The sequence below is a fragment of the Rattus norvegicus genome, chromosome 4 (genome assembly GCF_036323735.1).
Source record: "Rattus norvegicus strain BN/NHsdMcwi chromosome 4, GRCr8, whole genome shotgun sequence".
Classification (NCBI taxonomy): Eukaryota; Metazoa; Chordata; class Mammalia; order Rodentia; family Muridae; genus Rattus; species Rattus norvegicus.
This window is the reverse complement of record NC_086022.1, coordinates 26,502,091-26,529,990: the sequence shown is the minus strand read 5'-3', so window position 1 is coordinate 26,529,990 and position 27,900 is coordinate 26,502,091. Positions and strand designations below refer to the sequence as shown.

The 27,900-nt window shown below is 39.9% G+C and overlaps 1 protein-coding gene across 3 annotated transcripts in view; it reads right to left on the bottom strand.

Annotated features, from left to right (window-relative positions):
* The window catches only part of Rundc3b (RUN domain containing 3B), a 136,904-nt gene that overhangs the window by 24,414 nt on the left and 84,590 nt on the right, over positions 1 to 27,900 (bottom strand). For all 3 annotated transcript variants that reach the window (XM_006236003.5, NM_001047116.2, XM_039108366.2), the window contains 3 exons: positions 25,302 to 25,382; positions 9,039 to 9,207; positions 468 to 625 (listed from right to left, as the gene is read on the bottom strand). In XM_006236003.5, coding sequence (XP_006236065.1) covers positions 468 to 625; positions 9,039 to 9,207; positions 25,302 to 25,382 — 408 coding nt within the window. The remainder of the gene's footprint in view (positions 1 to 467; positions 626 to 9,038; positions 9,208 to 25,301; positions 25,383 to 27,900) is intronic.

The window sequence follows — 27,900 nt, the reverse complement described above, 5'->3', positions numbered from 1 at the left end:
TGCTTGCTACACCATTCTTTTAGAGACTGCATTAAGTTGTGTGCAGCGACATCCTGGCAGAGCCTGGTATCTGTTTCATCTATCAGGACTGAGCTGGACTGGCAATGCTCTGTGTACAAGCATCTTGCAGTCAATCAATAGCAACTACATAAATGCTCAGGGCTGAGAACAGGCCTCAGCGAGTTCAATGCTCAGCACTGCAAAAACAAAACAGACACTTAAAAAAAAAAGTATACATTTAGAATGTACACTGCATTGAATGCTAAGGATGCTTTGAATGTTATCTTAGGTTTTATAATTTCTCCACAATGAAAGCAGATTACTTTTCTAGTAAGGAACAAAATTAACAAGAGTAAGAAGCTTTAAGGGACGCTGCTAGACTTCTTGGAATTTAAATCACACAGCAAAGCACATCCCATGTCAGTGCTCAGGCACTGTAAGTGTCTTCATAAGAGCCTTTCACTTACAGCTGGTCCTGAAGCTCCACGATGATATATTCTAACTGTTCTTTCTCCAGTTTGTGGGCCAGGTCAGAATCTTCGATCCTCTGAAGTAGGATTTTATTCTGAGAGACAGATTCAGAAAGCTGGTTCTCACGAAGCCGTAAGAGTTCTTCAAGATAACCCTGGAAATACAGTATTGTGAATATGAGTTACCTTCATGACACCTGCAAACCAGTGGTATCTTACGATCAACGCCGAGCGCCTCCAGCATTATTTTCCTCTATTTTATATGAGACACCTTGTAATGTTAGTGATGAATGGTTTTAACTGACTATAGAAGGTTAATGTGTACCCTGCACTCTTTAGCACTATGGCGGAGGGTGGGGTGGGGGATGGGGACTGGTTGTGTATTCCCACGTGACTGGGAACTTTCACCTCCTGCCTATGCCTTCCTGTCCCAAAGTGAAAGGGTTATCTTGGAATGGGCTCTGTAGACCCTACTGTCCTGCAACTTAAGAGATGTGGGATTAAGAGTGCCACCATGCTTGGCTCATCTCAGCTTTAACTTTTTTACTTTTTAAAAATTATTCTCTTTTTTATTTTGTCTATATCAGTTATTTTACTCTTTCACTTCCTTCGAATTGTTTGTTCTCTGCCTACATTTTAGATAATTATCTTCCTCGGTCCATTCTATTCTAAGTCCTACAAATCCTGGAAAACTGCCACTTATGTGTGCTAATTCACACTGTTTTTGGCTACATTAATTTCCATTGGCTGCTTTCCTAAAATCTAAGTACGTGACATATGTGGGGGATAATGAACTTTGCGTTGATGTTACAGTTTGCATGGGCCACATCCCTTCAGGGTTGTTTGAACATTTGATCTCCATCCTGTGGTGCTGCTTGGTAACATTGTGGAACCTTCAGAAGGTGAATCCTTGCTGTTGGAAGTGGATTTCTGGGAGCAGAAATTGAGGTTTTAGAGCCTGGACCTGCTTCCTGTCTACTTCCTACATGCAATTTGACTAACATCATGGTCCTCTCAACATGCCTCTCCCACCCTATTTTCCACATCATGATGGACTGTATTCCCAGATGCTGTAAAAAAAATAAATCTTTTTTTTCCCCATGTGTTTGCCAGGGTATTTTTTCAGAGCAATGAGAAATAGCTAGTAAATACTATCTTCCTTTATTGTATTACAATGCTGTGAGCACTATTATAGCTCTGCTATTTGCAATATCAGTACTGCACTCTAGTACGCTTAGTGAAAGTTATAGTTGTTACATTTATCCTTGACAAGAAGCTGCCTTAAATTATTTAACATTAACTAATATGCTAGACATCAGAATTTAATATATTTTACATTGTTCTTTTATTAAAGCCCACTACATCCTTATTAACCCTTTCACTACTCAATCTATAAACTACTCTAAAAGACATTAAAAAAACCATAATTTTTGATTTGACTATTTCTTCTAGATATTCTATTGATTTGGGGTTTATGTATTTATTAATATATTACCAGATGTGAATAAATTCAGCATTATTATATATTCTTGGGAATTGTTCTTTTTTAAAAGATAGTATGAAAAAGGTTCCATATTATATGTGCATTGTATGTAACTGTAATGACTAGAAAAGGGTAGTGCATTTCAGAAGGAGAAGGGGGATGTGATGGAGGGGAGAACAAGAAGGAGTGGAGATGATGTAATTATACCTCTCAAAATTAATTCTCAAAATTAAAATATTTAAACAAAAAGGCAATATATGCAGATATGGAGGCTCATGCCTGTAATCCCAGTACACAATAATGTGAGACAGAATGGAGGAAAGCTTGAGGCCAGTTTAGTTACACAGTAAAGTCCAGACCAGCTTGGGCCACTGTGTGAGACTCTAAATTGAAAATCAAAGAACAACAACATCAAAAGAAATGCCTTCTTTTAGTCTTGATAATGCCTTTTATCTGAAATGACAATGAATTCTTTGGATAAAAATTTGCCAAATATTTTTATTTTCCCAATTTTATCTTTCTTGTATGTCAGTATATTATGCTATTCCTTAAAATTAGCATGTATTTAATAATTTCTTAAAACCTAATTTGTTATAACTGGCAAGTTGATAATATCTACTTTGTAGCAATGCTGAATCTTAGATCTAATTAGATCTACTTACACCTGCTACTTTTACTAATCTTTTATTATGTTTTATTTTATTATTCTTAGATTACTCCTTCTTTTTAAACATTGGGTCTCATGATTCCCAGGCTAACTTCTGCCATGTAGCTGAGAATAGCCTTAACTTCCTGATTCTCCTGCCTCTCTTACCCAGAGTCAGGATTAAAGGTGTGTGCTACCACAGCCAGTTTTGGGGGTGCCTGATGGAAGTCAGGGCCTAGTGAATGCAAGGAAAGCACTCTGCCAACCACGTTACTTTATCAGCTGACTTCCCACCATATTAATCAGGTTTCCCTCATTTCTTTTCTTTTCCATTATCAATGTAGAAGTTAGACACTCTAGATTTTTTTCTTCCAATGATGATTCTTAGGTGTTAACTTTGGATATAAGCAAGCATGACACAAAACTATCTTCTAGGTATAATGAAGGCTCCGAGGGCCTCCGCCTCTGTCACTGTCACTGTTGCAGCCTGTTCTTCACTGTTGAGCTATCCTTCTTCCTCTCAGTGGTGGGCAACATCCAGCTTGTGAGGGCTTTTGAGAGCAAACACTTACACTTGAGACATTCTCTAAGCCAGCCATTAACCACTGCTATTATTAAACATCAAACCGCATAAACTTACAGTGAAGTGAATGGTGTAAAAGCCATGTCATCACTCACACTTTATTACTTGATAATGGTTTCATTATTACCTGTGTGGTTAACATTGTCCACATGTATTTATTCTATCTTCAGAAGATTATACAGTAGTCTGCTGTGCAGCTCTTCCCAGTTCTACACTGAGTGAAGTCATACTGATCGCATTAAGTTGGTCAGGATGAGAATGTTTACCTAGAGAAATTGGCGTCACTAAAAACTGGTGTTCCTTTCTCCATTTCCTCTGCAAAAACCAGGTACTGAACATGTTCTAGCATATCACTGTCCTCTCATCTTAACTATTATGTTTTGTCGTTTAATCCAGTCAAGGTGTATTTGTCATGTAATTATTCCTCATGTCATTTTTCACTTACTCCTGCCTTCTGAGTCCCACTTCCATCTTGAATAATAATGAGGCCTGTTTCTCAGTTCCATTCAAGGCTATTAAAACACGATTACCTGAAGTTAAGCAGCTGTGCCTTTGTCTTAAACCCGCAGAGTGGTTCATTGGGTTAGCCCTGAATCCTGAGCTAGTCCCACTATTTTCAGGTCTTTCTATGTTCTTTGAAAGAAACATCTGCATGACATGTCTAACAATTGGGTTCTATTTGACATTTGTCTGATTTCTTGGTAATACCAGGAGTTTCTTTTAACAGGGTTCAAAACTTCTCTTTATACATATTATAAAACTTTTTATAGCTATCATAATGTTATGTTTATATTTTGAGAAGGTATTTACATATAAGAAATCAATATTTGTATTTTACTTTGTAAATATTTTTCCTGATTATAATTTTTGTCATTCTAATATTTCCATTGTAAATCCTCCCAGGCTTTCCTTACATATATCAGTTAAGAATAATGCTAAATTTCAAGAAGGAATACAAGTAAAAAATAACGTGGTTAAACAGTGAAGATTACAATCTCAATGGACTTGAGTTTTTCTATTAAACTCTCTAATGGAGTTGAGTTTTTCTATTAAAGAGTGTATTTTGTCTAGTTTAGTTCTTAAGAAACAAGAATAGATAAAAGGGTCAAATTTTAAAAGGGAGACATTAGGGCCTGCACAGGCAGAATGCTGGGTTGGCAGAAGGCCTAGTGCCGACCAACTAGGTTGCTGTCTGGGCCCAGATCCAGGGCTTTGAATTGGTTCATCCCGACATTTACTTATCTATGAGCTGCTGTACCATTTGGAGGAGCCAGGCCTGTAGAACCAGATGTCACTGCTGAATAGGGCTGGTCCTAGAGAGCTTAGGGCAGCAGTGCTACCTGCAGGCTGTAAGCACAAAGGTCAAGCCCAGTCAGAGGCGTGCAGCAGCCTGAAGTTCCCATAGAACCTACCACCAGATGCCCTGCCTAGCCACGAGATCATCTTGACTCTGGTAGGATATCTGAGACAGGTCTTGTTGACGGTCCAGTATTTATGGTGTGTCAGAAACCAGAAAGCTTGAACCAGATCAATGATTTGTTACATTGACTATCTGCATTTGGGAAAGAGTATGCATGTATGTATGTATGTATGTATGTGTATGTATTACATATATGTATGTATATTTATGTATGTATGTATTATATATGCATGTGTGTATATATGTATATACTGTACAACATATTGCAGTTACCAATGCCACTAAGATTAACAAATATGCAGAGAGGTGAGAAAGATGGGGGAACCAAACAGTGGAGAGGGGTGGAGACATGATGGTGTTGATGGGACAGGTACGTGCTGGAGAGGGAACATGTCATTGCTGACTAGGACCAGTAGGGTGGTATGCAGCAGCCTGGACCTTATGCAGACTCAGCACCCAAACATACTGTCCAGCACATGCTTACACTGGCTCTGAGCAATGATGGGATATTTGAGATGAATGAAAAAGGTTCATTTTTAGGACTGGACCTCCACAGTGTGTGCTGTAGAGGTCATAATGGTATCCAGGGTCCCTGATGTGTCCTCAGCTGTGTTGAAGACTGAGGTTCATGAGGTTGTCTGTGGTCTGGGCTGCCGCCTGAAGCTGTGCTGATGTCCACTGGACACTGGACACACTGCAGCTGGGGGCTATGTTGATTTCCATGGCATGTGCTGCTGAGGACCGGGAGGGTTCCTGTGGTCCTGACTGTGACAGAGGGTTCTACTGACATCTGTGGTTTAAACTGCCATCTAGCTCCAAGATGCTGACGGAGGCCATGGTGATATCCATGGGCCAGACTCCTACCAAGGACCGTACTGGTGTCTATAGCCACTGCTGTCACCGAGAGCATGATGGTGTCCATGTCCTGTGCTGATGTCTATGGTCTGCTCTGCTACTGGAGACCATGTTGATGTCCATGGCACATGCTAATGCTGGAGCCCATGTGAATGTTGTCATCCATGCTGTCATGTGGAAGTCTGCGATTTGTGTTCCCACTAACTCTAAAGGGCAAGGACGCTACTTTTGCAGTGGTATTGATGACCGCAGACTCATAGTTGTGAAAAAGTCATAAAAGACTCCTGTGAAAACTCCTATTTCCACTCCACCCAACTCCCCCTAGAAGTAAAAACCTAGACAGGAAGCCATTGAAGAGAATTCTTGAACACTGTGCTAAGAATGCTGAAATATAGTTCTCCACAACTGAAGGCTTTTGGTAGGTGTGGTGGTTTGAATATGCTTGGCCCAGGGAGTGACACTATTAGGTTGTGTGGCCTTGTTGGAGAAAGTGTGCCACTTTGCGAGTAAGCTTTGAGACCCTCCTCCTAGCTGTCTTGAAATCAGTCTCTTCTCCTGGATGCCTTGGATCAAGATGTAGAACCCTGGGCTCCTCCAGCGCCATGTCTGTGTGGATGCTGCCTACTTCCTGCCATGACGACAAAACACTGAACCTCTGAACTTGTAAGTCAGCCCCAATTAAATGCTGTCCCTTATAAGAGTTTCCTTGGTCATAGTATCTTTTCTCAGCAATTCTGACAGGCTTCCCTTTAAAAGTAAGTTGAAGCTTCTCCTTCAATTTTTATAATAATCTTTTTGTTGCTGTTCTGTATTTTTGGCAGTTCAGCTATGTCTTACAGAGGTTATTCTCTGGTCATGTCTATTGGGGTTATAAATACCTCTTGTATCTGGATGTCCATGTATTTCCCAAGCTTTGAGAAATTTTTTACTATTTTACTAAAAGGACTTTCTATATTTTAGCCCCTTTTCTATTTCTAATCATCTTACATGTATGGTTAGTCAGTCTATAGACATATCCACTGTCTACTAACAGGCCTACCTTTAGTTTTTAATGATGTCCCAGAGACCTCACATACATACATACATACATATGTACATATACATACATACACACATACATAGGTATGTGCGTGTGTTTTAAGTCTTGATACTTTCTCTTTTGTTTGATCCACTCTGTTGATGACACTTCCAACTTCACTTCAAAGACTCATCAAGATTCTTACTCCCAAGAAATGTTTTATTATTTTTCAGAACATCTCTTAATTTTTGAGACAAGAGTCTTCTTATGTGGCCTGTAATAGCCTGGAATTAACTGTGTAGCTCAAGGTGGTCTCAAACTGATAGTGATGCTCCTGCCTCTGTCTGCTGAGCACTGGGATTAAATTCATGTCAAACTATGACTGCTCATTAATACTCGTTTTACAAAATACATTTATTTCTTTATAAAAACATACCTTAATATTCAGTATATAATTATATTCTAAAACATTATCTAATTTAGTGAGAAAGAATTTGTTGCAAACTAGAAACAGCTTATACAGAATATCAAAAATAATGCATGGACTTATTACAGTAAGTAGGAAACAGAAGTATAAATAGTCACTGTGTTTTCCACAGCATAACATATTTATTTATTATTTGGGAATTTCTCAGCCTGCACCCCAATCACACTCAGTTCCTACTCCTCCCAGGTCTACCCCGCTCTCCACCTTGTGACCTTCCCTCCACAAATGAAGAAAAAAACATGAAAAAAATCATTAACTAAAAGCATTCCTTTTAAACTGTTTGTTATATCTTTCATTTTGTTATCTTTGGAATCAATTACAAGATAACAAAAATTCCAAATTCTTAAGGAATCATGCTCTTTTGCAGTAATATCTCCTGTTTGTATGCTAAATTTTGTTCATGAAAGTCTGTTGAGATGGGTATTTTTCCACTTTTACTATAGTTTTAGTATAGAATGTCTTCTGAAGACTCATTTATTAAAGACATGATTCACAATACAGCCCTGTTTAGAGAATTTTGGATTATAAGGAATTAAGCCTCATCAGTGAGTCAATCCATCAGCTTGAAGCACATCAGGTAAGAAAGGCCGGAGGTAAAGTACATTTGCTCAAACCTGGTCACTTATGCTCAATCCCTGGAACCCACAGAGGGACAGAATCTACTCCCCAAAGCTGTCCTCTGACCTCCACATACATGTGCGTGTGCGTGTGCGTGTGTGTGTGTGTGTGTGTGTGTGTGTGTGTGTGTGTGAGACACCTACAAATAATTAAATAATAAAACTTTTAAAATAAAGATTTCCTCTCTACTAAAGTGGGCAGCAGACACTGCTGTCTCCCCGAGTGTGGCTGCTTTCCAGTCTCAGTGCCCCTGAGCAAAGCAAAGCCTTTCCACTCCTTTCCTTCTCCCTGGCAGGCATCATGGCTTTGCTCTACAGTAAGATCTGGGGCTAGCACACTGCCCCCTGCAGGCTTATTCTTGCTCTGCACTCTCTGTGGGATGAATGGGGGTGCAGATGATACTACAGGGCCTCAGGATCCCCCAGACTATCTGTGGTGGCCACTCAGAGGGTTGTGAGAGACTATGAGGTTGTAAGTCAGCCACAGGGCTGCGGTAGCACGGGGCCACCATTCATTGCAATCCGCAGGGCTCCTGAGCTTCAGTATTATCTGGAGCAGAATCAGCTAACAGTCTTACAGGGGACTGTACCCAGCTGCTTCCCTGTCACACAGACAGGCTTCATTTTGAACAGAATTCTCAGTCAGCTTACTTCACAGAATCTCCCATCAGACTAGGCTCCAGCTTAAATCAGCATAATTGTGTTTATTGTCAGTTCCTGGAAACAGGGTGCAAGGCACTTTGATTCCCAGAGCAGCAAGCTCAGACAAGACTTTTTCAGAATGGCTTCCCGCATATACGCTGGAAAGTGCAGAGAAAGTCTCAGGCTGCTCACTGTGCTCCCACTGCACTTCTGCACAGTGCTGCTGTCCGGCTGTGCTCGCTGGGTCTCTTCCTCTTTCACTTCGAACTCCTTATATAACCAATGCTGGCAAATTGTCCAGCTATCGAAGTGCACGGTTTTCTCCAAGCACTGTGTACGCTGCTGAGCTTCACTATTTTCCATGGTCCCATGCTGAGTGGCTCCTCCCCAAGGGTTTACTGTTGTTGCTATTCATGGTGCTGGGGATCTGTCTAACCCAGTGCTTTGTGCATGCAATACAAATGCTCTACCATTAAGCTATCCCTCCTCAGCCTTTGGTTTTATTAAAATTGTGTTTTGCTATGTTAAGCTACATAGTGTCTTGTAATCCGTCTGTCTTCTCCTAAGTGCTGGGATTATAGGCTTGTGCCACCATCCCTAGCTCCCTCAGCTATTTGGAGTCTTTTAGTGGGTTTCTGCTGGGTACCTCTAACCTGCTGCCTTGCATCTCTCTTTATTTTTTAAATAAGTCTTCAACTCAGAAGTAAAGGGAAATTTACTTTACACAATTTTCTTTAGTTGAAAGATATTTGAATAAAATGAAATAAAAAGATTGCTGCCATTCCAAAGGCAAAACCCAGAGCCCGCTGATGAGTACCTTCTGCTCCAGGGTGAGCTGGTACTTCTGCCTTACTCTCTTGCACTTGTTGAACCAGCTGTTCTCGTCCAGGATTAGAGGCGGGCCCACGTTCTCAGGGGTGCTGCCCTCACTGTCACTGCTCCCGAATGTCCTGAGCTCTTCCTCATCACTGCTGATGCTGTCAGAACTGGGAAGGTCAAAGGTAGAAAGAAGACAGTGAAATGGCAGATTCCAATTTGATTCTTAAAATGAACACTTCTGTTCTCTAAGACTGGTGAACTAGTTTTCAGAAATAGTAGTAAGGGCAGAATTATTACAGTTCTACTATAAAGACTTAACTGTCCTGACAAATGGCAAGCTAGTATGGCCTGTTAACTCACTGGTTACAAAGCCACGTCTCGATCACTACTCTAAAAGTGAGGTTCACAAAACTGAAGCATTAACATAAAATGCATGAGAATGCCCACAGAAGAAACAAGAGTCCCACCAACCATGGTGTATCTAATCTTACTGTGGATGAACAAAGTCATCACAGACAGCTCAACTCTATCAGAGAGAAGGCTGCAAGCTGAGAAGAGCCAGTCACTCCTCATCAGTCTGTAGCAAGGCAGGGGCAGAAATAGAGAATACCCATCATACTCTATATTTAAAAATCAGCAAGGTAACATGGGAAGGGAGAGGTGAGAAGGGAAGGAGTAAGGAAAATTCTGACCATGTGAGTCAGGATTTGAAAGAGTAAAAGAAGAAAGTAATGTCATTTCCCAGTTTAAGAGAGTATTAAAAGATACTAAAAGAGAGTTTGTTAAATGTTTTAATATAAAATTTGAAAATGCTAATGAACTAATTTACTAACAGAATAAGAATTATTAATAGATCAGTAAGAAATAGAAAATTTGAACATTCATATGACTATCGGTAGTTAAAAAAAATTAAATCAGTAATTAAAAAAATTCCCACAGAGAAATAGTCTTCCCCAGAGAAGGCCACACCAGTTACTTATCCAATAATAAATGGTCAGCCTTGAAAGCACACATATGTATAACATTATACAGGCTGAGTAGATTTTATTTAGGAATATCTATATATGTATATACACACATATGCATGTTACTAACAATAAATGAAAAAAGAGGCCATGAATTTAAAAGATTGTAAGGAGGGGGTATATGGAAGGGGACTGGAGGGAAGGAAGAAATGATATAATATTATAATCTCAAGAATAAAATAAATAAAAACCATTCTACAAACATGTTATTTAAAGATTTTATAGACTAAACTTTATCAAATGTTCAAGATTTTTAAAAATTTCAATAAAGCTTTAGATACCAAAAAAATCTTTTATGATGTACCACTATATAACTTTATTTCTCAAGGTAATGTGAGAAAGGAAAAGTCAGTTTCACTCAGGAATGCGTAAAGTAAGAATTGTACATAAGAACTAAATAAAATACAGCGGGATAGAGAAGGGGTTTAAAAGACGACACACAGGCTCAAGTGTCACTCAGTGGATGAGCACTTGCTTATCATGACGACCTGGGCTCAGGCAGCAGCAGCAGGAAATAACAGGAAAGGAACAGAGTAAACCCATTGCGTTATAACCACTCCTCTAAGATGTTTGCTTCAGTGTGTAAGCTTGGTAGCTAACGGCAGTAAAGTAGGCACCGTGGTTGTGGTAATTGATCCTCTCCAGGTATTAAAGAAAGAATAACATACAGAGGAACATGCTACATCAAGCAATTTAAGCTCACGGTGGAAAAAACTGAAGAACTCAAAACAGAAAGACAATGAGACCAAGATCACTGGAGCCCAGGAAGCAAGGCCAGCTTGAACTACACTATGAGATCCTGTCCAAGCCAGGCCTGGTGTCACATGGATGTGATCCCAGAACTGAAGAGGCAAGGCCACCCTGTGCTACACCTGAAGACCTTGTCAGGAAATCAAGGAACGAGAGCAGCAAGAAGATAACAGAGGAAGAGAAAGGAAAAGAAAAGGAAAAGGGACTTTGATGTAAGGGAGTAAAGGGAGAAGAGAAAAAGAAAAACAGAACACAAAACCCCGGAACAACGATAATAGACTTCAGTGAAAAGTATGTCAGAGGTCGTGGATGAGCTGAAACTCCTTACAGGGAGTCAGACCACTACAAAGCAAAACCAACTCTATGCTGTACCTATAAAATGAATCTAAAACACATTTTTAAGGTGTTTCTAAAAAAATTGGCAATGCTGGTATGATGGTTCCATCATTTGACTTGAAACTATACCTTGACCAGACACAATGTAGCTTTTTTTCACTTGTTTTATGACATAACATTTATTGTCATGAATACCCTAAATATTCTATTATGAAAGGGATTGTAGGAATCAGATTTTTGTCTGTATTGTTTACAGCTAGAACAAGGCCCAGGACTTAGTAAGCTTTCAACTAATAGTGTTTGTATCTGTTACCCACCAATGAACACTTTCCTATTCTCCTTGTTTCTGTATCTTTACATATGTATTCTATAGTATTATTTCAACAGAGTCACAAGATAACTACATAGGTTAAACTTATAATCTTTACAAGTCACTCTAAAAACATCACTGTAATTAAATGAACTGAAAAGTCGAAGAACAAGATTTATCAATGAGCAGTTTTCCTTGGATCACATGCATTGATTTGAAATGTAAGCAATTTAAGAATACAATCAGGCCAGGTTTCCAGTGGAGGGATTGGGAAACCAATCAACTCGGGAACAAAACCTTCAACTTAAAATTTGTCCTGGCTGAAAAATGTGTGAGGATAAAGGTGGCGCACAACTTGTGGAAGAATACAGAGTTTACGAATAATGCAGTCAGGCTGGTGAGATGTTCACCAGGAAAATGCACTGGCCACCAGGCCTGATAACCCGAGTTCCATCTGCAAGACGTTCCCAGTGGAAGAGAGGACCAACAGATGAAATGCCATGACCTAAGCAACAGTACTTTCCTCTCTGTCTCTCCCCATCCCCAGAGTGAGACTAAATAAATAAATGAATAAATAAATAAACGCAATTTAAAATTTTAAATAACATTAAAAAAGGAAAACAAGAAGTAGCTCTCTCTTCAATACAGTAGTTCTATTAAAAATCAAGAAGATAATTATGTAAGGATGTTAAAACTCAAATACTTAATCTCCTAAGTATTCAGAAAATGATTATCCCCAAAATTAGAAAAGGAAGTATGGGTAGTAAGAGAGTTCTTTCAAGGGACAGAGAGGAAAAGAAACACTTATAGTCCACAGTGTGAGATGTTCATCCTAACATTTTATTATGAAGTCTCTTAAAAGTCACATCTAGTACCAGTAGCAAATTCTTTAAATAAGTACTCCTCCAACAAAGGAAGAAAATGAGTTAAGTAGTTCATTCAAGGTCACCCTAATAAGAAACGGTGTTATGCAACAGACTCTTCATAATATCTTATCCTCTTTCAGTATTTTAATGACCAAAGCTGCAAGTGTTCAAGTGGATTGAATTAGTGGGAAATAAAGCAAATAGGACATGGGAGGGGCTGGAGGAGGAAAGGATGGGACAATGATGTAATTATCCTATGTAATGTAAAAATAAGTAAATAAGTAAAAAATGTAAACATGGTGTCTGTGGATGGCAACTCTGGGAAAGCCTGAAGTTTTGGTACAGTGTAGTTGATAAGTTAGAATTCTTTAAGGTAATTTTTAATTTAAAAGATACAAAGTTCTTCAAATAATTTAGTAGAAAATTAACTCAAGATTTTCTAAATGAGGATCTGGAGAGATGGCTTCTTAGCAGTTAAAAGCTCTGGCTGCTCTAGAGACCCGAGTTTCATATGGCAGGTCATCAGCTCTGATGCCTTCTTTGCCCTAAGTAGGCAGCATGCACATGTTTCACAGACATACATTTTGTTAATATACCCACACATACAACAAAAGTAAATAATAAAAATATTCTCAGTATTCTAAGTATTTTAAAGAACAAAATATTTTAGAATTTATACTGATGAATTAATGGTATTTTAATACAAAAAATTTCATTTAATAATATTTTGTCATTTATAGTTAGAAATAAGAAGGTAGCGATTATTATTCAACTTTCTTATTAATTAAATTTAAGTTTAATAAGGACATATAACAAATCAAATGGACTATAAAATATCTAACCTGGTAAGCTTTGATGAAATTTCTACAAGTATTATCTCCTACAATTAAATAATTTTCATTTTATAAATAAACACTAAAAAAGTCTAGAAGCTCCATTATTTAAATCTCAAAGCGTGTCTACTGCACATCTACACTAAGCACTGTTCTAGGCACTGAGGATGTAGGAGTAGAGCGAGACAGAAACCCTTGTCCTGTGTCACTGCGGGAAGGTGGATGTAATGGAGAGAATCGTGTTAGACTGATTAGGCCGGTCTCAGAGACAAATACTGAAAGGTTTTTTCTCATTGGTGGTTTCAGGAAAATCATGTTTGCATATATGAAAACGGAAGTGAAACTGTCTACGTAAGAAAGGACACAAAAGGGAGGGGCAGGAGAGAGGAAACAGAGGATACAGATGTGTGTGGGCTGTGTGCTTCAAGTACAATATAAACCTGAATAAAGACTTTAATAATTCACTGGCTTTTTGGCAGTTTCTAGTAGGGTGGAGGGAAGCAACCAAGTAACATAAGCGGTATCAAGCAAAAAGGCATGGTGTGAAAAGGAAGTGGGGAAAGGCGCACAGGTAGGCGGGAAGCAGTGGAGGCTTCCTGAGGAAGTCAGAGATTGTTCAGACACCACAGTGTGCTAATTCTCGCTGTTAGTGGAGCTCCACTCCTATTCCCATTCCTAAGACTTACTTTAACTGACACCAAGCAAGCCACTACTTTCTTCTTTCTAACCAGCATTGGAAAGTGTTGTTGATGGCTTTTATAAAGTCTTGGTTTTTCATAAAGAATAATCACATGATTGAGAGGAGGAAAAGTTCTGGGTTTTTGGTTGTTTTTTTTTTTTTTTCCTGCTACATAGACTGTTGGTCTATTTACTCTTTCATCTAAGCCTAGAAAATGGTACAAATAACCTAGAAACATCTTTCCTGGGTAGGGGAGGAAAAGACTCAGACACCACTGGGAAAACATGCCTAGAAAGCTCAAGAAACAGACCCCGTCTGGAGCCCCGCGGGAAGTACTGGCTACAGATGAGTTCACACACTAGCCACAGAGTTTTGCCTTTTAGTTTGTGTTACACTGAAAGAAGTTAATAGAGGTTTTCTAAAGAGGAGTAAAATATGACTCACAGCTTAAAACAACGATCTGGGTGTTTTGTCAAGGATCAACTACGGTAGCCAATGGGAGACTGCATGGAGGCCATTGCAAATGTCCAGATGCAGGTTAAGGTGGAGTTGCTAAAATTTGCCAAGGATGAACAGAGAGAACTGAAGAATAGCTCTGAAGCAACTATAAATAATAGAATTTTTATTTTCAGAATGAAAGACCTACAGGAATAAAAGTCTTATATAGGAGAAATCAGGGGTTTGATTTAATAATAGCATAGTTGAAGTTATTTATTCTACCTCCGAAGTGTCCAGTTGGCAGCTAGTGAGTAGGTCTAGGGTTTATGTGGTATCCTAGGTGAAGAGACACACCTACAAAGGTACACACACACAGCAAGGTCAAGAACTGGACGAGAAACTCCCTATCCCTAGAGAGGATGGTCCAGGGACAAGGCATGAAGTAGGAGCGAGGTGATGAGGACTATCCACTATAGACGAGAGAGAAGGAACAAACAAGGAGAAACTACAGATCTGTGAGGAGAACAGCATGTCTCATCACCAAACCCGAGATACATGTGGTAAACATGTTACCGCTGGAGGGGGTATTGAAGCTTACACAGGTCAAGAGAAGCTATGGCAAAGGTTTGAAAACTGCTGTAATACAGGAGGGGCTAGAGAACAGAAGTAAGGATCAGGAATAATTTTCTGATATTCAAGCGTAAACATAATATCCTTATGTGTATACTGTTGTGATATGTTGGGCTTGCTGAATTTCTGGATAGACAAACTTGGAGCCTCGTTTAGAAGGCTCTATACTGGGGAGGAAGGCACCCCAAATCCTCATTATTTACTTATTTGCATTCATAGTTACTGGCGTATAACTCCCATAGTCCTTGTTTTTTCCTAAGTGATTAGAACAATAAGGTTAATGTTACTTGGCCTTTTGTCCTTGGCTCCTGAAGCAGCTTTGGAACAGCTTCAGAGCAATAAAGATGAAAGGCTGGAGTCTAATACTGGGGTACTGGTAATCTCGGAAAACAGAATCAACTGTCTCTATCTCTGTCTCTCTGTCTCTGTCTCTCTGTCTCTGTCAGAATAAAGAGATGGAGGGATCAAGAGTGGACAGGGAAAACAGAAAAGCTGATTTAAAGTACTATAAAAGAAAAACAATTGTTTCCCATTAAAAAATTGCACATATAATATATTCAAGAAAAATGTTTTTTTGTTTTGTTTTGTTTTGTTTTTGTTGTTGTTGTTGTTCTGCTATACGGTCCAGGATGGCCCTGAATCTGAGATCATCCAACCTCAGTCAGCCACATGCTGAGATCATAGTGTGGAGTGCTACACTCAGTGAGGGCAATGGTTAATGTTATATCAAGTAGCAGTTTGATAAAAGCAGCTATTTTCTCACTGGTATACAACTTGAAACACTGAATTAAATATGTAATATATGCTAAGATTTTTCTATTTATTTTATACTGTGGTTTTAGAAGAATATACCTCCATTTAAAGAGAGGAATTTTAACATTGTAAAACACTCAACTTTACCAGCAATCAAAACAAAATAATTTTCTCTAATAAAATTTGCCTTACTTTTAATACTTATATGAAAAGAGAAAGAAGCAGGCGTCCTGATATGTTCCTGATATACTGAAATTCAATGGCCTCTCTGAATAGGAAATTTACAGTATATTTGGAAAATTTTAATAATACATATGCTAATTATCCCAGAAATACCCTTGTTGTTTCTGTGCATGGTGTTGTGCACTGTGTATTCAGATGCTGATTACTGTGTGCAGGGATCTGGCTGCAGTCTGGACACTGGCATTGTCAAACATCTCCTCTCTCAACGTCATGTACTAACTGTTCGCCATCCCCTCTGAGCTGATCAGCCTATAGCTGGGAGGAAAGTAAAGACTTCTGATCCCACTAAAAGGGTCCCACATGAAGAGAGGAGAGGGGTCACAGTCACATCAGAACAGGAATGAGGAAGAAGGCCAGGGCGAAACCAAGATGGCAGGTGTGTGGCTGGGAAGTGGGCCAAGCCATCCAAGTTAGAGAAGCTGGGAACTAGTGTGGCTTAGTGCCTGGAGCTTTAAATGAATACACCAGCTCTCTGTGTCATTGTCCAAGCAAAGGAGGGTGTAGAAAAGCCCTTGAACTTTTATGCTTTGCTAGGAATTCTATCTATGTAAGAGAAAATCCTGTTTCCGTGTAAAATGCTTAAAAAATTTAAAAACTTGTTTGCTATAAAACTGCAAGCAGTAATTAACTAATGAACATACTCTAAAAGTCTAACAGGCAGGCATAATTACTAAAATGTTTGCTGTGTCGTAAATGGCGCTACAGAAAGATGGTTCAGGACATGTGAAACTGTCCTCCCATGGCTTTAAAAGGAGAAAAGAGTGTGTGTGTATTATTGGCATCTCTCTTAAGGAATATATGTCTGTGCCTAGAAAAAACTAGAAATTCTTCTAACAGTTGTTTCCTGGGGGTAATTAGTGACAGAATCATTCTTTTTAATTTTTTTATTTTCCTTACTTAAATGTTCTTCAGTGAATATGTCTTACTCTCTAACTAACCTGAAGGCAGCATTGTGGAGGCGTGACTCTCACAGCACTAGCACTATGGCTTCAATAAGAAGTACCCACACATGCTCCCATGTTGGGTTCTCACTTTGAAGCTGGCAGAACTGCTTCTGGAGGAGGCAGGTCCCTCCCGAGGGGTGCATAGCTGTGGGAGGAGGTTCCTGAGACCATGTTTTTGAAGATTTTACCACTCCCTGTTTCCTCTCTTTGTCTGCTTCTTCTGTGCCTTTTAGTGAGAAGTGGCCCTGTTACTGTGAGGTTCTGCCCAAGAGCACTACACCAAAGGACCACATGCTGGATCTTCTAAAACTGACAGCCACATATATATCTTTCCTCCTTTAATTCAGAAAAATGTGGGGTTTTTTTCCTTGCCCAGCTATACAGTTCAGGCTGGCTCTAAATTTGAGCTCATCCTACCTCAGCCAGCCACTTGCTGGGATCATTAAGTGTGGAGCGCTACACTCAGGGAGAAAAATGGATAGTATTATAGCAAAGAGAGGTCTAAGTCAGATATTCAGCCATAAAAACAAGGAAGTAACTGATGTAGATGTCCTTTAAAAGTTAAGATCCTGGGTTGGGGATTTGGCTCAGTGGTAGAGCTCTTGCCTAGCAAGCGCAAGGCCCTGGGTTCGGTCCCCAGCTCCGAAAAAAAAAAAAAAAACAAAAGAAAAAAATGTTAAGATCCCTGGGCTAAACTTGGGGAATTCTCCTACTGTGAAGAGGTACTGGTAACACAAGGCTGACATTTCCAATAAGGCAGGGAGGGTGGAGTCAGGTAGAAAGTACCTGGCATAGCAGTCAAGGGGCATCTCCCTGTAGGAAAAGATAGTGCAGCCACGTCTGGACATTAATTGTCACTGTTAAGTGAGCGATCTAATGACCAGAAACCCTCTATGAACTGCACTTCCAGTACTCAGAGCAATGTCACAGAACCATACACTAAAACCAAGCCAACAAAATACTTCTAGTTTGAGGGGAAGAAACTGAGTAAGAACTCATTGAGGGAGAAACCTGATTGAATCCAGAGCCTGCAGGGGAATACAGACACGGATATCAAAAGACAAATGGACAAGTCCTACAAGGCACAGGCAATAACCACAACAAAACCCATGAACCCGAGATTAACATCCATGACCCAACCCTATAAAGAGCAGCTCTGAGGTAGGGCAAACTGTTCTTAACACACCACCCAGAGGTGGGACCAGCATCCCAGCATCTGTGACTTGACCTGTGAAGAACCCATTCATCATCTGCCAGAGTCAGAAATTCAACCTTTGAAAGAGAGGGGTGTGGCAGGCAGCTGGGAGCGCAGGAAGGAAAACTGAGAGATGTGAAACTAAAAGCAGTAATCAGGCTACACCACATCCCCATGCTACACCCCATCAGTGGACAGGTTACACCACATCCCCGTGCTACACCCCATCAGTGGACAGGCTACACCACATCCCCATGCTACACCCCATCAGTGGACAGGCTACACTACATCCCCGTGCTACACCCCATCAGTGGACAGGCTACACCACATCCGTATGTTATGCCTGCATCTAATCTCTCCTTTCACTTATTCCTCCATTATTTAACAGTTACTAACAGTAGAATAGCCACACTCTGTCCTCTTTCTCTCCCCATCCCTGCGTCTCTCCTTTCTCCCTTCTTTGGATTTCTTTTTTATTCCTTTCCCTCCTATGCTTCCTTTACCTTTTCTTTTTGATGGGCTTTCCCAAAGAGTAGAGCACCTGGGTTTATGGGGGTCTCTGAGAGCTGGGACTGATTAGGATTCTGACTGTTAGTTTTCATTCATCTTTTCATTCTACCTTGAGCACAGCCTGCCTCAGCTCCCCTTGCGACTGTCCCTCCCATTGCTCTTTCCATGTACATTCCATCCCCCACCTTTCCTACTCTCACTGGAATGCTGGATATCTATCCCTGGAATCCAGTCTAGCAGAGGAAACGACACCTCAACCCTACTACAACACAGAACACTGCTAACACTTCCACTACAAGGTTAATTTTTAAAAATTCAGCTGTATTAGTCACTTTTCTGTTGCTCTGATAAAACGCCATAACCAGAAACAACTTAAGAACAAAGTTTATTTGGCTTGCAGTTCCTGCAGAAAAGCCCATAACGATGAGCTTAGTAAGAGGACATTGAAACTGGAAGCACAGGACAATGATCAATTATAAACATAAAGCAGAAGTAAAAGTGGGAGCTATGAAAGCCTCATGTCGGGTTTTATTTCTGTGAGGAGACACCATGACCACAGCAACAATTATGAAGAAAAACATTTAATTGGGGCTGACTTACAGTTCAGAGATTAAGAGTATTATTATCATGGCAGGGAGCATGGTGGCCTGCAGGCAGACACGATGCTGGAGAGGCAACTGAGAGTTCTATGTCTGGATTGGGAGGCAGCAGGAAGAGACACTGATCCAGTAGGCCTGGCTCGAGCTTCTGAAACCTCAAAGCCCAACTCCCAGTGACACACTTCCTCCAACAAAGCCACATCTCCAATAGTGCCACCCCCTATGAGTCTGTGAAGGCCATTTTCATTCAGACCATCGCATCCTACTACAGTGACATACTTCCTCCAGAAAGGCTCTACTTCATAAAGGTTCTATAGCTCACCCCCATGCCAAAAAAAAAAAAAAAAAAAAAAAAACCCAAAAAACAAAAAACAAAAAACAAAACAAACAAAAAACCAAAAACAAACAGAAAAACAAAAAACCAAACCCCAGCACCACCAACTAAGGTCATTTGTTCAAATACATAAGCCCATATCTCATTCAACCCACCACACCTTGTCTCCTATAGGCTCATGGTCATATCATAATGCAAAATGCATGTAACTCAACTTTAAAAGTCCTTATAGTCTTTCACAGTCTCAACACTGCCTCAAAGTCCAAAGCCTCCTCTAAGACCCAAAGTGCTTTCCTAGCGTTGATACCCCTATTGCCTAAGAAATCAAATCATACGCTTATAGCATACAACAACACAGAACATGTATTTCCATTCCAAAGGCTGGAGGGCCTATGAGGAGAAACTGACCACAGGAAGACTAAAGCACAGCAGAGCAAATATTAAATCCTGCAGTTCTATGTCCTCTATCAAAGAGATAATATGGCACAGTCCTTCGAGCTTTGTTGATTACAGTATGCATCTCTCTGTGGGCCTGGTTCTAACCCTCTGTATACCGCTCTCCCTGGCAGACACTTCACAGCTCAGGCATCTGCCAAACACCAACATCTTCACCTTGGCCCAAGCTTCACCCAGTGGCATCTCAGAATGTCCTTCTAACATCACTGTCAGGCATGGCCACACAGTGACTGGCCTCAGTAGCTCTCTGAAACCCTACAGAAAATACAGAACCCTTCACTTTTGTATCTTTCAAGTCTTCAATCCAACACCATGAGAATGACACTTCAAAGTTCAGGCCGAGATGGACTCTTGTCCCTTAAACCACTTCAGCAGGACCTCTTGTATGCTGAAACAATTGCTTTCTAAGAACAAGGAACACTTTAGTCTTTCTCTTTTCACAAGTTGGAAGCTTAGCTGGGTAGGGTTTTGTCCTGAGAATTCCCTTCCTATTGTTCCAAGGCAAAGCAGGAGGCCTTAATTTAATTATCCTCCTTAACAATTACAGCTGCTGTTACCTGACTTTGCTATATAAGAAAGCCTCCTGGTGATCTTTTCCTCCAAGCTGTTTATCTTGTACTTCTTTTTGCTCCCTTGCCCATTTTCACTGTAGAACAATGTAAGAGGTATCAGTAATAACCATACCACTGACTCAGTCTTATACATCCTTGAAATGTCCTCCACCAAAACCCAGTCCATTACTTTTAAATTTAGCCTCAAGCAAGTTCTTAGGGCAAGAGTAGAAGGCAGCAGATGCTTTGCCAAATATCATACAGATGGCCCCAAGCATAGTTGTTAATTGAGGCCTTGTTCCACTTTGAAACCTCTGGAGCCAGACCTCCATTTCTATGTTACTTGGCATCTGTTTTATATGCTTCCACTAGAGTGGCTTATTAGTTCTGTTTACAGCATTCAACTGCTTTTCTAGTGTGAGCTTTCAAAGTCTTCCACATTCCTCCAAAAAATATATTAGATTCTTCTCAGCAATAACTCAACCCTCCAGTACCAACTTCTGTGTTATTTTGATGTGGTGATAAAATACCATCACCAGAAACAACTTACAGAAGGAAGAGTTTGTTTGGGCTTACACTTCATGGTTCAAGAGTTAGAGAGTCCATAACAGTGACAAAGTCATGGCAGCAGTAGGCTAGATAAGGAAGCTGAGAGACAGTATCTTCAAATACAAATGTGAAACAGAGAGAGCTGGAGTATGGTAGGGCTATACATTCTCCATGCTCTCCCAGGCCTATCTTCCTGCAAGACTCTCCCTCCTAAAATTCCCTACCTACTACTAGTGCTACCACTTGTAGCAAATTATTCATATATATGATCCTATGTAGGTCATTTCTCATTCAACCTACCACAAATACCAACAATACAACCCCAGATCGATATATCTCAATACCCAAAACAATAATCATGAAAATTCACAATAACATTACTCCAAAAAATCATGACTCTTATAATAATAGCTTCCAATGAGAGTGAATCTAATGAAACCCCAAAGAATTTAAAAGAATAATTAGAAGTATGTTCGAAGAAATCAAAGAAAAAAATCATACATTACCTAATAGGACCCAAGCAAGTATTAGCAAATACATGAAAATCAAAATAATCTCTTACATTCTATCTGTCTTTAGTAGAATAAAACTACAGAACACACACAGGCTCATGGAGACCCACTTTCTCCACTCAATCAATACAGGGCTTGAAGTCCCAGAGATAGCAGTGAGACAAGAGAGTCAAATAAAAGCGATAAGTTCAAGATCTTTATGTACAAAAGATTATTCTGTACATAAGGAACCCTGAAGACTCCATCGGAAAACTCTTAATCTAGTAAACCATTGTGTTAGCACTGCCTGAGAAGACATGAACAAGCATTATTCACTTAGAGAGGACACAAAGGGCTTATCAAAGAACACGTACACCAAAGTCCACCTTGATGAAACATGAGTTTATCTGGCTTCTATTAGAAAGCAAAACTGAGGAGCAATTTACATTGGTAATTTGCCCTTACCTTGAGCAAACACACTGACAAATAAACCAAGGAAATAATGCTATTCCCAGTTCCCTCAATAAAAAAAGAAAGAGGAAGTTAAAGGCTTTACATTGAGAACTTTTCTATACTAAACAAAGTAATTGCAGAAGATACTAGATGATGGAAAGGCCTCCCACGATCATGAATTGGAAGAAGCGATATTATGAAAATAGCTATCTTCACAAAAGCAACCTATCAGTTTAACAAAATCTCAATCAAAATTATAAAACCATTTGTCATGGAAATAGAACAAAAAATCTTAAAATTAAAGAATCTTAAAAGACTTTGAATAGCCAAAGAACTCCTAAGTAAAATAATACTGACATTACCACCATAACCAAATGGTTATAATACTGAGTCACAGTAATAAAACAGCACAATACTGCACAAACATACATCTGTATCACACCCTCTACCCCAAGGTTCAGGGACCTCAAGAAAGAGGGTGGAAAGACTGTAAGATGAACGAGATTGGGGAGGATCCAAGCACAACAGTGTCTCCTGGACATGAGAGGACTACTGCGTTCATGCACTCACGGCAGCTGTAGTTGCCTGTGTAGTCTCAAGCCCATCAATGTTTCAGCCCTCAGGCCTAGCTGACTGTTGTTGGGCAAAGACAGGTCAGTGTTTAAGGGCATGGTCTCTGGTAAGAGGACCATGCTCCAGTAGATGGCTCCACACTTGTGAGTATGTGAACTGCACAGACTGGACTCAGTGGGTTATTAGAATACAAAAGAGCATATGACATTCAAAAGTGAGAGGGTAGGGGATGAATGTAGGAGTCAGGGGAAGGCTGGGGTGAGTACAATCAAAATGCAATGTATTCATGTATGGAATTCTGAAATGATAAAAATACTATAGCAAAAAATAAAGAGCACAGAATGAAGAAGAAAAGAAACAAAAAGAGGTAATAATGAATGCTGGCAAGGATGTCAATGAAAGGGAAGCCTTTTAGTAGACACACTTTTAGTAGAAATATAAAATATTTCAGATGAACAAAGCCCAAACATTTCTCAAAAAACCAAGGCTAGATTTACCATATGAACCAGATATGGCTCCTGGGCATTCACACGGACTCCAAGTTGTTGTATCACAGAGACACTTGCGCCATGTTTATAAAGTACTCCACTAAGTTCTGGAACCACCCTAGATGTCCTCTAACACTGGACAGGACAAAAAACGTGTGGTGCACATACTTAACTGAATATTTTTTAGCCATAAAGATGAGCAAAGTCATGTTTTCAGGGAAACTGAGACAACTGGAAATAATCATATAAAGTGAATTTAGCCATCCTGGGAAAGATAAGCTCAGTGGTTCCTAGAGATTTTAATGCTACATAAAATCACGTATGTAAAAGACATTAATGGGTGAAACTGTGGACAAGGAGCAAAAGAGTGGGAAAAGGAGGGGTTATGGTGGAAAAACTGTATCAACATACAGTATTTAATTATATGAAAAAGTTAAAGAACATTGGGAACTTTACAGACTGTTTTAAAGCATCTGCCAAGTCAATGAGGCAATTCTAATTCCAGTCTGTGTGTGGATTCTTACTAACAATCAGGATGGCTTAAACATTTCTAAGGTAAAACCTCCATGGTCAGAATTACTAACTGGCTCCTGACTAGATTTTGCTTCTCATTTTAGTATCCTTTATACAAGATGTAAGGACTCTTAAGCATTTTAGGAATAAGCTACAGTTTGCTTATTTGGGGTGAGGGTGATCACAGCCAGTGATGTGTAGCTACTTCCTTGGAACTGAAACACATCCTGGAATCCTCCAGGAAGGAGGATTATACAATCTCAACAAGCTAATTAAAATTACCAGGCTCCAGAAGCTCCGAAGTTCCTCTATTCATAAAGTCTTTCCCTGGAGCTAGTTCAAGCTGCCATTACCACAGCAATGTGGCATTTTCAGTGATGCACCTGCCGTATATTCACCCGTATATTCACACACACACACACACACACACACACACACACACACACACACACACACACACACACACAGAGAGAGAGAGAGAGAGAGAGAGAGAGAGAGAGAGAGAGAGAGAGAGAGAGAATATTTCTTTCCTAGATTAGATATGGAACACATATTTGGTGAATACTTACGTACCTCTATGACATGTATAAATATATGTAATTTACAGAGAACCTATGACTTTGGCCTGACTACAGTGTTTAAGTATAATAGATTTTCATTGCTATTTGCAATTTTTCTAGGAAATTAAAAAAAACCTTACAAATTTCACTTAATTAATTTTCAATGAAATTATAAGAAATCCAGAGTTCTTATACAGTGTCACACACAGTAGTAGTGGGATTAATTGTTAGACAATTTTTTTTTATAAATTTAAAGGTTAAAGGTCAGTGAACTTTTAACTGAATTAACCTAAAATAACTGAGAATTTACACCAGAAGTGATAGCAAATTTATTTCTACAAAATGGACCACACTCTGATGAACTATGGTTCTGAAGTTTCGTTGGATCATTTCAGAGCAGGTCTAGTTGCTATCCTTTTACAATTACTGAGTAATATAAATAGATATATTTATTTTAGCTACACCCTAAGATTAAGATAAACATTGTGGGGGGCTGGAAAGATGGCTCAGTAGTTAAGAGCACCACCTGCTCTTCCAGAGGTCCTGAGTTCAATTCCCAGCAACCACATGGTGGCTCACAACTATCTGTAATGGGATCTGATGCCCTCTTCTGGTGTGTCTGAAGACAGCGACTGTGTATTTCCATACATGGAATAAATAAATTTAAAAAAAAGATAAACATTGTGCATTTTCATAAACATTGAAATGCAATTAGAGGTTGCACTTACTGATTATCTCTCAATCCCCCCCCAGTGTGTGTGTGTGTGTGTGTGTGTGTGTGTGTGTGTGTGTAGGTGTGCACATGCACAGAGGTCGTCAACTTTGGGAGTCTTTCTTTATGGCTCTCCCCCTTATTTTCTGAGATGAGTCCTCTTTCGTGACTCTGCCTCTCACCAGTTCATCTGTATTGCCCCACCGTGAGTTCTGGGGACCCACCTGCCTTTAACTGCCCAGGTTATATACCCATTCCACCGCGGCTACCTTTTACATGAGTTTTACTGATACCAAGTTAGAAATTCATGCACGCAAAGCAAGCACCTTATTCACTGAGCCATCTCCTAGTTCTAACTAATAATTTCTGGTAAGAAATGAATGTTACATACAAAGTTTAAATTAGGTAAAACTTGTTCAAAGCATTAAATTACAATTAAGATTTCAACAACTTTTCGAAATGACAAGTACCTTTGCTCAAACTTCAAATATGGTGTATAGTCTATCACAGCAGGGAAGGTGCCATCCAATCCTTCTCCCTTTAGGCAGAAGCTAAGAAAGCAGACAAACACTCATGTTAGTATATAAACAGTAGAGTTACAACTGCACAGGAACTTCCCCATAATTGTTACTTGTTACCTTAAATGTCCTATTTTCAATAGCAGTGACAAACATTACTCATTAGTATATTATTACATAATGTTTCATAAAGCAAAAATAAAATTTAATGAAATGAACCAGTTTTAATCACTGTTCTACTGTCATAAAGAGACACCACGACCACAGCACCTCTTACCAATGAAAAGGCATTTAGTTGGGGACTTGCTTACAGTTACAGAGGCCATTATGATTACGGTAGGAGCATGATGGTGTGCTGCTGAAGAAGTAGTGAGCGCTACATCCTGAACCATAAGCAGAGGTGGGAGGTGGGAAGGGGGAGGGAGGGAGGGAGGGACGGAGGGAGAGAGAGACACACACACACACACAGAGACAGAGAGAGAGAGAGAGAGACAGACAGACAGACAGACAGACAGACAGACAGACAGACACTGGGCATGGCACACTAGCTCCAGCACAGCCACACTACTCCAACAAACTCCACCTCCTTGGCCTTCTAATCCTTTCAAACAGTTCAAACCCCTGGTGACTAAGAATTCAAATATATGAGCCTATAAGGCCTCTTTTATTAGTCAAACCACCACATAATCTAAACCACATTTTTCTATTTGGCAATATGTTGACTTTTATTGGACATTCAAAATATCACACGTGTGTGTGTGTGTGTGTGTGTGTGTGTGCGTGCGCACACGTGCACACGTGCACATGCACAGAGGTCAACTTTGGGTCAACTTTCTTTATGGCTCTCCCCCTTATTTTCTGAGATGAGGCCTCTTTTGTGAATCTGCAGTTTATCTGTACTGCCCCACCGTGAGTTCTGGGGACCCATCTGCCTTTAACTGCCCAGGTTATACACGTTATATAGGATATATATATATATATATATATATATATATATATATATATATATATGTTGAAAAGATTTGTCTTCCATGTTTAAATACACATTCTCAAGTGATAGTGTATACCCTCTAGAAAATTCAGTTTGATTAGCAAACAAAAATTTCCTAAACTCTTTAAATAAGTGAAAATACTTGGAACTTAGAATTTTAAGTGGTGCCGAAAACCCTCTAATCTCTAATTATCTTCTTTTGAGACCATAAGACCAAGGAAATGACTAAGCAACTTGCCCAAGGGTACTCTGTGATGCTCACTATGTCAATATAGGAAATTAAATCTCTTAACCCCTACTCCAGTAATCTCTTCTTTGGTATAACATACAAAAAGATAAAAATGTATCTGATTTATGATTACTGTTACTAAAAAATTGGGTGTAGTGTGCACATATTACCCCAGTTTTAAACAAAACTTTGTCTTAAAACAACTAAAAATCAACAACGACAAAAAAATCAAATCCTCCAAAAGTATAAATGTAGAAAAGCCTACAAAGATCTTTCAGAGGGAAATAAATCACCTATAAACTGCGCCATTCTAATTTTGTCCCAGAGTTTGACTGTTAAAATATTCCTTTTAACATAGTTACACAAGGAGTATGCTTTCTAGGCTTAACTAAGAACAGAATTAAAGCAGCAACACTCTGCATGAGCTTCCCTTTATTTCCCAGCATTACTAACGTGTAAGGCACTGCTTTCCCACTCATCACAGTGTCGGTGAGCAGTGCCAGTGAGATGCCCCAGCAGGCAAAGACACCGGCTGCGAAAGCCTGGTGACTGTAGCTCATTCTTTGGGCCTCCTATAGAGGTGGAAGGATAGAAGATTCCCCAACCTGTGTACATGCACATGTACACACACACACACACACACACACACACACACACACACACGCGCACACACACACACACACACACACAGAGGCTGTTTTGAACACTTGTTCCCCTGCCTATGGCATCGTTTGAGATGGTTATAGTATCTTTAAAAGTCTTGATGGAGGAATCTGTCTGTGAGGGTTTACATTTTCTTTTCTTTTTCTTTTTCTAATTTTATTTAATCTTTTTTTATAGTCCAGATTTTATCCCCGTCCTGGTCCACTCTCTGACTGTTCCACATCTCATACTGCCTCTCATTGACACCGCCCTCCGTCTCCATGAGGATGTCCCCAATCTCCTTCACCTGACCCTACCAAACCTCCCCACTCCCTGGGGCCTCCAGTCTCTGAGGGTTAGGTGCATCCTCTCTGAGTCCAGACCCAGAAGTCCTCTGCTGTGTATGTGTTGGGGGCCTCATATCAGCTGGTGTGTGCTGCCTGGTTGCTGGCCCAGTGTCTGAGAAATCTAGGGGGCCTAGGTTAGTTGAGACTGCTGGTCCTCCTACAGGGCTGCCTTCCTCCTCAGCTTCTTCCAGCTTTTCCCTAATTCAACCACAGGGGTCAGCAGCTTCTGTGCATTGGTTGGGTGCAAATGTCTGCATCTGACTCTTTTAGCTGCTTGTTACGTGTTTCAGAGGGCAGTCATGATAGGACCCTTTTTGTGAGCACTCCGTAGCCTTAGTAATG